This window comes from Marmota marmota, unplaced genomic scaffold, assembly GCF_001458135.2.
Source record: "Marmota marmota marmota unplaced genomic scaffold, marMar, whole genome shotgun sequence".
Taxonomy (NCBI): Eukaryota; Metazoa; Chordata; class Mammalia; order Rodentia; family Sciuridae; genus Marmota; species Marmota marmota.
Genome location: NW_025999990.1, coordinates 4,657,790 through 4,668,723, shown reverse-complemented (window position 1 = coordinate 4,668,723; position 10,934 = coordinate 4,657,790). Strand labels below are relative to the sequence as shown.

The 10,934-nt window shown below is 32.6% G+C and overlaps 1 protein-coding gene across 1 annotated transcript in view; it reads right to left on the bottom strand.

The window, feature by feature from the left end:
• Positions 1–6,222: 6,222 nt before the first annotated feature.
• The window catches only part of LOC107139293 (snake venom 5'-nucleotidase-like), a 60,386-nt gene continuing 55,674 nt past the window's right edge, over positions 6,223–10,934 (bottom strand). Inside the window, exons 6-8 of the mRNA XM_015482174.2 lie at positions 8,597–8,744; positions 7,598–7,784; positions 6,223–6,503 (exon numbers count right to left, since the gene is read on the bottom strand). Of these exons, the coding sequence (XP_015337660.1) occupies positions 6,319–6,503; positions 7,598–7,784; positions 8,597–8,744 (520 nt within the window). The 3' untranslated portion in view covers positions 6,223–6,318. The remainder of the gene's footprint in view (positions 6,504–7,597; positions 7,785–8,596; positions 8,745–10,934) is intronic.

Here is a 10,934-nt window from a genome sequence, read left to right as displayed (position 1 = left end):
TTTTTTTTTTTTTTTGATAGTTTCTCTTCTTTCTCTTTCTCTTCTTTCTTCTTCCTCCAACAGCCAACTTCTCTCGTCTCTCCCATTAATTAATTTTTCTCATTTATCTTTTCCTCCTTTAGAGCCATCACTTGCTACATCTCTTCTGCTTTCTCTATGTTCACATTCTGAACATTCTAAACGTTTTTCTGCCTTTCTATCACATTTTCTTAATTAAATGTATTTTACCATCTTTTAGAATTATTTGGTTTATACAACTTCTGCCTTCCCCATTCATGTTCTTTCAGTTATTAGTACTAAGGATGACAGTTGACAACTGCTGTTCAATACCCAGAGCTAGTTGACAGCTATTTATTATTTTTGCTGTTAGCAATTGCTGACCACATTATTTCTGTTTTTCTAGTAATTAGTGTTGTAGATGTTGTTACAAGCATAGGGTATTTATTTTAATGCTGTACATTGTTTGTTTCTATTGCTATTGTTTCCCCATTTTCTGTGAGGTGCTCTGAATGTAGTAGTACACTACAAGTTCACAGGGTGGAGACTGCAGCTGAATTACACCTAGCCTAGTGACAGTACAACTTCCTTCACACGCAAATTAACCAGGCATAAACTACAGCAATACTTTAATGTAAAGAATAAAAGAGGTAAGATAGAGAATTCAAAAGAATGATTATAAAGACGACCAATGAATTCCAAGAGAACAGAGAAAAACTCCTGAATGAATCAAGGAAGACAGTACAGGATATGAATGAGAAATTCAATAAGAACCAAACAGAAGTCCTGGAAATGAAAAGCACAATAAGTCAAATAAAATGTTCAGTTGAAAGTCTTTCAAATAGAGTAAATCATACTGAAGACAGAATCTCAGAGCTGGAAGACAAAGTGACCAGCTTTGAACATTCAGAGAGTATTACAGAAAAGAAAATAAGTAACCATGACAGAAATATATGAGAAGTCTGGGACAAGATTAAGAGATAAATTGAATAATCATTGGAATTAGACAGTTGTGAGATGCAAGCTAATGGCATAGATAACCTCTTCAGGAAAATAACAGAAAATTTTCCAAACCTTAAGAATAATATAGACAACCAGATACAGGATGTATTCAGAACTCCAAATAGACAAGATCAAAAAAGAACCCCCTCCACAACACATTATAATTAAAATGCCTAACAGAGAACACGGATAGAATTTTTAAAAGCCTTAAGAGAAAAACATCAGGTCAAGTCACATTTAGAGGCAATCCTGATTGCCTCTACATCTCATTTCTTAGCACAAACTCTAAAATCCAGGAGGGATTGGAATGATGTGTTTGTTTCAAGCCCCAAAAGAAAATGTCAACCAGGACTGCCATATCCAGCAAAGCTATCTTTCCAAATTAAAAAAAATAAAAACCTTCCAAGATAAGCAGAAACTAAAAAAATTCATGACAATTAAACTGGCACTTACACAAAATAGTGAAGGAAATACTACTCACAGAAAAAATCAGAACAAATCTGGAAGTTTCCTTAAATGGACAAATCTCATTTGAATCAATGATAAGCAGATCAAATTAAACATTTGAAATAATTTGTAATGGCAGAAATTAATAAACATTTCTGTATAACAACACTGAATGTAAATGGTCTCAACTCTCAAGTTAAAAGACATAGGCTGGCAGAATGGATTAAAAAATAAGACCCTGACTCTGTTGTTCTCAAGAGACTCACCTCACAAGAAAACAATAGGCTGAAAGTGAAAGGATGGAGATGGAGCCTGAAAACAGTAACTACTCTCATATCCAACAAAGCAGACTTTAAGTCAAAATTAACCAGAAGAGACAAAGAAGGTTACTTCATACTGGTAGAGGGAACAATCCAACAAGACAATATAACAATAAATATCTATGCCCTAAACATTAGTGTACCTAATTACAAAAAACATAACACTACTTGAATTAAAACTTAATATACTCCAGTATGATAATACTGGGTGATTTCAACACAATTCTCTCATCAATAGTAGGTCATCTAGACATAAAATTGGCAACTGCGTCTTCAGGTTTGTTGGGCAATGTCCTTATCCCCTAAATGCTCCATACTCAGATATGCCTAAGGGCTCCCCAAAATGCAGGTTCCTTTAATTCTCTTATCCCTCTACTATGCTCACGAGGGACCACTCCAGCTAGAGCTTCTGGCCCAGCTATGGAGCAGCTGTGCCACTGGGGATTTTTTTTCCTTATTTTATTGTATCCAACCTCCTGTATCCCTGGTCTGCTTTGAATGTCCAGTTTTTATTTCCAGTAAAGCCCCCCCCCCCACCTTTTTGTTGTTGTTCACCCACCTTGCAGAGAAGCTGCCTGTCTGCTTTCTTGGTTTCACGTTATGGAATAGCCAGGAACACAACCTCCTCTCAGATCTATTTGTCACATATTAAATCCACCTTTTTACATTTAAAAACTCTCTTTTATACTTAAAAAAAAAAGTCACTGGCTGGATCTGACTCAGAGGCCAAAGTTTGCGAACCACAGATCTATCACTGTTTCTCAAATTGGGCTGCATAATAGAATCACTTGAGTAGTTCTTAAATAGTAGTTCTTAATAACTACTATTATTTGGTTCTACAATATTTAGTTCTACTCCCAAATATTCTGACTTAATTGGTATAGGATTTCTTAAAAATTCCCCATGTTAATATGTACTAAAATTTGAGGACTAATGCTCTCTACCACCCCTATTTCTGCCCAATTGTACATTTTTGGACATTAAATCTTTTCAGTACATTTTGCATGACTGGATTAACACAGAAATCTTTTCATTTCTATATAAAATTGGCAGTATAATTAATAGAATAATAATCAAAAAATAGAAGTTTTCATTAACACATCCCTGCTCCCAATAGGAAACCTAACCCCAACAGATAAGATGAGTCAGTAAAATAAAAATTAAACTTGACAATGAGTTAAGAACTCATTGAAAGAGCTGTTATTTTTAATTACATTTCTCTAGTTGCTATAGATGTTGAATATTTTTTCATATATTTGACCATTTGTATTTCTTTGTAAACACATACTTCACAGTAAAGTGCCTGTTTAGTTCCTTGAACTGCAAATTAAAACTACACTAAGATTCCACTTCACTCCAGTCAGAATGGGAATTATCAAGAATATAAGTAACAATAAACATTGGTGAGGATGTGGGGAAAAAGGTTCACTCAACATTGCTGGTGAGACTGCAAACTGATGTCGTCTATGGAAAACAGTATGGAGATTCCACAGAAAACTAGGAATGGGACCATTATTAGACCCGTTATACCACTCCTTACTATATATCCAAAGGAGCTAAAATCAGTGTACTACAGAGATGTGGCCATCAATGATAGCAGCTCAAGTCACAATAGCTAAGCTATGGTACCAACCTAGGTGCCCTTTAACAGATGCATGGATAAAGACACATACACAATGGAATATTACTTACGCATAAAGAAGAATGAAATTATGGCATTTTCCAGTAAATGGATGAATCTGGAGACTATCATGCTAAGTGAAATAATCCAATCCCCAAAAACCAAAGGCCAAATATTTTCTCTGATAGATGTAAACTAACACACAATGCAGGGGAGGGGAGCAGAAGTTCATTGGATTACACAAAGGGGAATGAAGGAAAGGGAGGGGAAATGGGATAGAAAAGACAGTAAAATTAATCAGACATAACTTTCGTATGTTCATATGTGAATACTCCACAGAAAACTCCACATCATGTACAACTACAAAAGTGGGATCCTAAATAGAATAAGTTATACTCCAGGTATGTATAATGTGTCAAAACACACTGTCATGTATACCTAAAAAGAACAACAGAAGAAAAAACACTGTTATTTTATACATATACACACAAAAAAAAATATTTCAGAAGTAAATGAAATATTAGTGAGGATGTAGGGGTAGAAATGAACCTTTTTCTCTGCATACTTTTTTGAAACTTTTCAATTTTATATCAGCATATAGAATAACTTCCTGAAATAAAATGAAAAACAAAGTTAAAAAAAGTACTGGAAGAAAAAAGTGAAACATGGGAAACTTCAGAAAGTAGAGTAATAATTTGTTAAGGCTATGAAAAGTACAAAATATCATAAATCTTATCAATTCAGGATAATTAGAGGAAACCTATTTAAGAAGCCTCAGCTAGTAGAGTTCTGCTTTAAGGATTAAAAATTTACAAATGGCTTCAGAAGCTTGCATAAAATATTCTCTTAGGTGCTTTAAACTATCAAACATATTTTATACTGCATAATTACACTATAAAGGATTTTCAAAGAAAGTTATAAATTCTTTCTCGGCTTTCTCTGAATGTGAATTTAAATTGAATTTTAAAGCACCATAGTTGCTAGTTTCCTTAGAAAATATCTTTAAATTCCTACTTCGATTAGCACAATCTGAAGAGCCACTTTATGCTTGTCATCTTTCCCAAGCAAAATTATTTAATATGTAATATGTAATATGTTATAATATAGTCAAGTAATCGCCCATTTTAAAGACATACTATATTTTTATTCTTACCAATGCTCTTATTTCAATTTGATTACGTTTCTATCTTCTCAGAAACTTTCATATAAAATATATCTGCAAACACTAAACAATAACATACATACAAAGTCCCCTCATGCATTCAATGAACAGTATGTGTACAATAAATATTCATTGAATGAATGTCCATTTTATAAATGATGCTCAAATGTTTTACTGTTCTTTTTGTTTTTTGAACCCAGAACCTCATGAATGCTAGGCAAGTAGGCAAGCACTCAACCACTGAGCCACATTCACAGCCCTCAATTCAAGTTTTGACCATGACTAAACCCAACTTAAATGATGGCCACATATCCTAAGAACTTCAGAAGAAAGTCCTTGTGATTTTCTCATGATTATAATTTAAAAATAAAAAGTCCAGAAATCTACTGGGTATCACATAAAATGAAATCTAAAATTACTGTTGGAAGCAATGTTTCTACTCCTGTCTACTTTCTATTATCAGGTATTCATCAGAGATAATCATCAGTATGTATGTATGTCAAAATATTCATTTATGCATATGATTAATAATGAGCTAAAAATAAAAGGGAATTAAATGAAAACTGCACCACCAGAGTTCCTTCTACCAGATAAACTCCTATTTACATTAATTATGCTAATGTATGGTTACTATTATTCACAACTTACAATACAGACACAATTCAGAATGTCTTTTTCCTTCTACAAACTAGAAAAAGATACACATAGCCTCCCTAAAATAGAAAATGTCCCTTTTCCATAATTACAATATGCACAGCTCTTAACTGAAAAAAGGAAGGAAAACTTACTTTAAAAATTATAAACTTAGGGCTACAGTTGTAGCTCAATGGTAGAGTGCTTGCTTAGTATGTGTGAGACACTGGGTTCGATTCTCAGCAACACATATAAATAAAATAAAGGTACACTGACAACTAAAAATATTTTTTAAAAATTATAAACTTAAAACTATCATAGATGAGGTATATTTAGAAAGGACCATAATTTTATTAATCAATTAATTAATTACCCATTTTGAATTTTGTCCAATCTGATTTTAAATAATTATGAAGCAAAATTTTTCATTATGGCTTACTGGTAAGTACTACATCCTTCCTTCTCATTGTTTTCTGGTAAGAAAGATTTCTTTAATTGAAATTATAATGTAAGCAAACTGCATTTTAAAAAGTATGCTGTCTATTTAAGATGAAAAACTCAGGACTTCTAAAAATATTTATTATCCCATTGCTTCCATACTTTACAACATCATTAAAGTTACAAAGAATAGTAATGATCAGTGTTAGATAAATTTACCTTATTTTTTTAAATTCTGGATCAAATGAGTTATAATAGCAAAATAAAATAGTCTTAAACTAAAAATGGAAGGAAAAGTATATTATTTTAGATAGAGAAGATAAGCAAAGCAAAATTAAGAGAGAAAAAAGATAATATATAAATAAATACTGTAAAAAAGGTGAACAGTGAAGTAATTTAATCTGGAAACATTATGTAATAGACTTAAATCACAAACTTATTCACAAGTGTACATATATTGTGTACATATATGTGTACAAATATTGTTTCCTGCATAACCACAGAAAAGTCAAAAGTTATATGACTTGATAAGAATCAAATAAGAAGAATATTTACAGAAATATTCTTTGAATTAACATCAATTCTAGAACAGTACAAAAGAATCATTTACATTACTGTGTTTAACAATGCTAAAATTGTGTTAATTGGTCAGATTCACTTTGGCACTGACTAATAAAACACAATACCCATATTATATTTCAATCAGAATCAGAATTCTCAGACGTATTATCACTAATGGTGGGAAAAGTTCTTAAGCCTTTTTTTCTTTCAGTTCTAAGTTGGTGCAAATGTTCTTTCATATCCTGAGAAATGTGGCAAATTCGTCCTTCAATGCCAGGTACTGCAATTATTGATGATGGTTTATTTGACTCTTCCTCAAAGGCTATAAGTACAGTAAAACCAGTTAAATTCATCATGACTACAAAAGTAAATACTTAAAAATTATATATAACTAATGAAAAAATTTTAATCAGAATTTCTCTGAATAGTCATTCTTCACAATCAACTGTACAACCAAGAATAAAATTTCATCATTTAATAAATGTATATATAATCAAAAGGATGTTAATTCATTTTTATTTTAAAGATTATAAAGAAAAATGATAAATATTTGAAGAGATACATATATTTACCTTGATTTGAACATTACACCATGTATGGAAACATCCTAGATACCCCATGAATATGTAAATTTTTTAAGAAGAGCTTTCAAAATATTATTATATATATTCTAAAGAGGATTATCAGTTCAGTGTATACTTTATTTAAATGAAAAGATGTACTAGATTATATATTTTATAATGTGATATTTTTAATTCTATCTTCTTATTTCATGTTTCAAAGAAACCAAATGGACACAAAGTATGGTTATTACCAAGTATGGTCATTAAAAACCTTATTTTCTTGTATTAAAAATATGTAATTTGCTTTCAAAACTATGAATATAACTTTCAGAAAATGGGTATATTTAGGAAGACAATTATTTTATCAATTAACCAATTATAAAAACCCATTATGAGTTTAGCCCACTCTTGTCTTTAATTATTGTTAACTGACATTTTTAAAAGAATAAAAGTTCTAAACCAAATCGATAAGATGAACTCTAGATGCCAATGCACAGTGCTTATCAAATAGGAAAAATAAACAAGATATTTTACAGGATGCCAATCTCACTAATTAGAAGTTGTGGGGGGAGTAGTTAAGTTAGAGAAAGAGTAGAATTTGAAAAATATACAATTTTCACTTATGTGTGCTTTTAAGCTTTGAATTTTTTTTTATGCCTTTCTTATAACCATTTGTACTTTCCTTCGATCTAGCTTTTTACACCTTGGCAAATAAATCTCAGCCTTTATTTTATTCCTATTTCCCAAAATATAGTAAAAACAATAAGCCAAATACTATTTTCCAATGCCCTGAAGGTAATAAAAAATTGCTCAAAAAAGAAGCATTTCTAATAAAAGAAAACTATATTATCACCTGTTAGTGATGGTGATTTGCTTGTAGTAGTAATTAAACTCATTCGATGACCTGAAAGGCACTTCTTCCTTCCCTGCAATATTTTTATTGACTCAAAGTGATTCATGACTACTGTAGAAAGTACTTGTGCAGTTTCTGTGTCAAACATTCGAGGACAACTTTTAAGCATACTGTAACCATCCTTCCCCTGGAATATCAAAACATTTTAATTTTTAGTCTAAAATATTAATAAATGAATGTATATCTTTTAAATTAACTGTTGGGACTGAAGTGAATATCATGCACATATACCAAGACATATATTTCCTTTTATGTAAATTGATATTCTAAATTCCTGACCCACTCCTAGGATCTAGACATGATCCCCCTGAAATTATCCTTAGCTCTGTTGCTTAACAGCCTTAAGAGAATAGGTCACCTACCATAAATATCTAAACACAGTTGTGGAAACAGCCTCCCCTCAACTGGGAGATCTTCTTAGACTTGGATTCCTGAACCCATCTGAAACTCATTAAATGAATAGTAATGTGGAATCTGCACGTCTACCAAGCTTCCTGTCATCACCTTCACTGTTCCATACTCAGATACAGAAGAACCCACTGAATCAAAGTCCTTATAAATTAGTCATCAAAGTTTATTCTACATGACTAAATATGACATAAACAAAATATGTAAATGTGTTAGAAGTGTTTTTCATTAAATTTAAAGTTCAGCAATCCTTTATGGAATTTTTTATTCTGGCACTTTCAATCATTTAGAGAATAAGCATGAATTTCAGATGCTCTGTATTTTTAAATCTAATAATAAAAACAATGAAATCATACCTACATATAATAAATTTAATTAATTATAAAAATATAATGGAAAATATTTATTTAAATTACAGAGGATCTGAAATAATCAGAAAGAAAATTATGTTTTTATATACATTAAAATTAATATATAGTAACATAAGATAATGAATTTATTTAAAACCTTTTCAAAAGAAATTAATCTCACATTTGCAATATACTCTTTAATAGCAAGGAGGTAAATTTTTTTTTTCTGTAAGTATTGTCCTTGAACTTTTACAGTATCTCTTATGATTCGGTGTCCTGGTTCTGCATCTGGATCAAATCCAAACTGTATTCCAGCAACTTGAGGAAATCTGAAATTTAAAAATATATTCTTGGAATTCTGTAAAAGACATACTAAGTGAGAGAAATCATTAAAACTTTAAGTGAGCACATTTTATGCTGCTGAAACTGCCAATGTGTGTAAAAGTTAGAGATTACACAACTGGGAAGAACTTGCCAAATGTACTAGATTTAAAAAAGTGGGGGGGGGAATGATAGTAATTCTAGTTTATTTTATTCTACTTAAAAAGAATGTTAAGAATTCTATTCTCAGACTCAGGAGATGGCAGAGTGGATCTAGGCAGCAACTTGTAAATCTACAGCTCAGAAATAAAGCAGTGAAACAACAGCTGATCAGACAGGTGAGTGACAAGAGTAAAACTCAATATTGGACAGCTTGAGACTTGTAGGAATTTGGAATTTGGATACTGGAGCAGAAAATGGGAAAAGAATTCCTTAACCCTGACCCCTGACCAGAGGGAGGTTAGAGAGAGGAGGAACAACAAGAGAAAAAGGGAGAGAAAAATCCCATAAGCTTACTTCCTTAACAATAGTCAGAAAGAAAAGCAAACCAAGTTAAAACTACTGGTGCAACAGAGACAGTGAAAGAGTTCAATTCAAATTGTGGGCAGAATGCTATGCCTGGCAAGGCAGCCATTCTGTAGAGTCCACAGCAAGGTGGCCTCCTTAGAAGAAATTAAGTTAATATAGTTTCTTCCCCCACCTACACAAAATAATAAAATCATACAGAATGCTTCTGAAACAGGTTGTTTCAGTAATCCATCTAGAAGGAGTTTGTAGAGTGATCTCTGTTGGCTGATGATTACTGGAACTCCCTCCCCTTCACTACAGACAAGAGGAGTATGATGGAGTCTTACCTGAGAGCAAATCACTCCTGAGAAGTGCTAACTCCAACCCAGCCTCATGGAAGTTCAGGCAAAGATGGACCAACTGACACCTAAAATCCTAGTAATCTGCAGCAGCCAGGATGGAAGCTTCTGTGCCAAAAATCATGCACAGAGATCCTGCACTCACAGGCCCAAGATTTGCAGACAACCACTGAATCCTTAGATAGGGTTATGACAAGTCCCAGCAGAGGGAAGTCAGCACCCAGCATTTCACAGCAGTAAGCATAACAGCCCTGAGCCCTGACCCAACAGAAACAGCAGACAAAGCATCCTCCAAGAACCCTGACTTTGGCCTCTTGACTAATAAGCATCTATTGACAAAAACATCATAACAACACAGCAAGCGGCCCCTGTACCACAGCACTTCTAGGAGGATCCACAGCTGCAAGTCTAATAGTTGCCAGCTCAATTCTCATTCAAATATATGGGCCTACAAAAGGACATTTCCTGAGGATAAAACACACAGCCAATGGAGAACCTCAGGGTCTAGGCTGAAAAAAATAGTGGAAAGTCTAACTGGCTTACCTGCAAATGTGACCTCCCATTTTTCTCTTGTGGTTTTCAAAATTCTATCCTTGTATTCATTTCAATTATAATGTATCTTAGAAGGATCTTTAATCTTGTCTATTTGGATTTCTAAATGCCTCTTGTATTTGAATTTATATTTCATTCCTAAGGTTTGGTAAATTTTCTCATATTATTTCATTGAAAGGGTTGTGCATTTCTTTGGTTTGCATTTCAATGCCTTCTTTTACACCAGTGATTCTTATATTTGGTCTCAATGCTATTCCAGTTTTTAAAATATTTCTGGTCATGGTCTCTTAACATCTTTTCCTTTTTGACAACTTTATTTTCAGGATTATACATTTTGTATTCAAGGCCTAAGCATCTCTTCTATGTGGTATACTTTATGGGTGATGCTTTCAACTGCCTTTTTAAATTTGATCTATTGAATCTTTCATGTAAAGGATTTCTGTTTGGATCTTTTTCAGAATTTACCACTCTATTGAAATGATCGTTCGCTTCCTATATTTTCTTAGTTCATCCCTTATATCTTCTTTTAGTTCACTGACCATTTTAACTAGAACTTTCTAAATTCTTTATCTGACCTTTCCTCCACTGTGGTGTCCGATGGATCAGTTGTTGAAGTGTTGTGGGGTATTTGAGGTGGCTTGTTCCCCTGCTTTTTCTTATTGTTTGTACCTCTACTCATTTGCTGGAATCATTCCCTCTTCTACTTTTATGCAAGGAACTATTTAGTGAGCTTGTTTACCTCAAGTGCTACAGGCTGGGCAAATATCCAAGTATTGATAT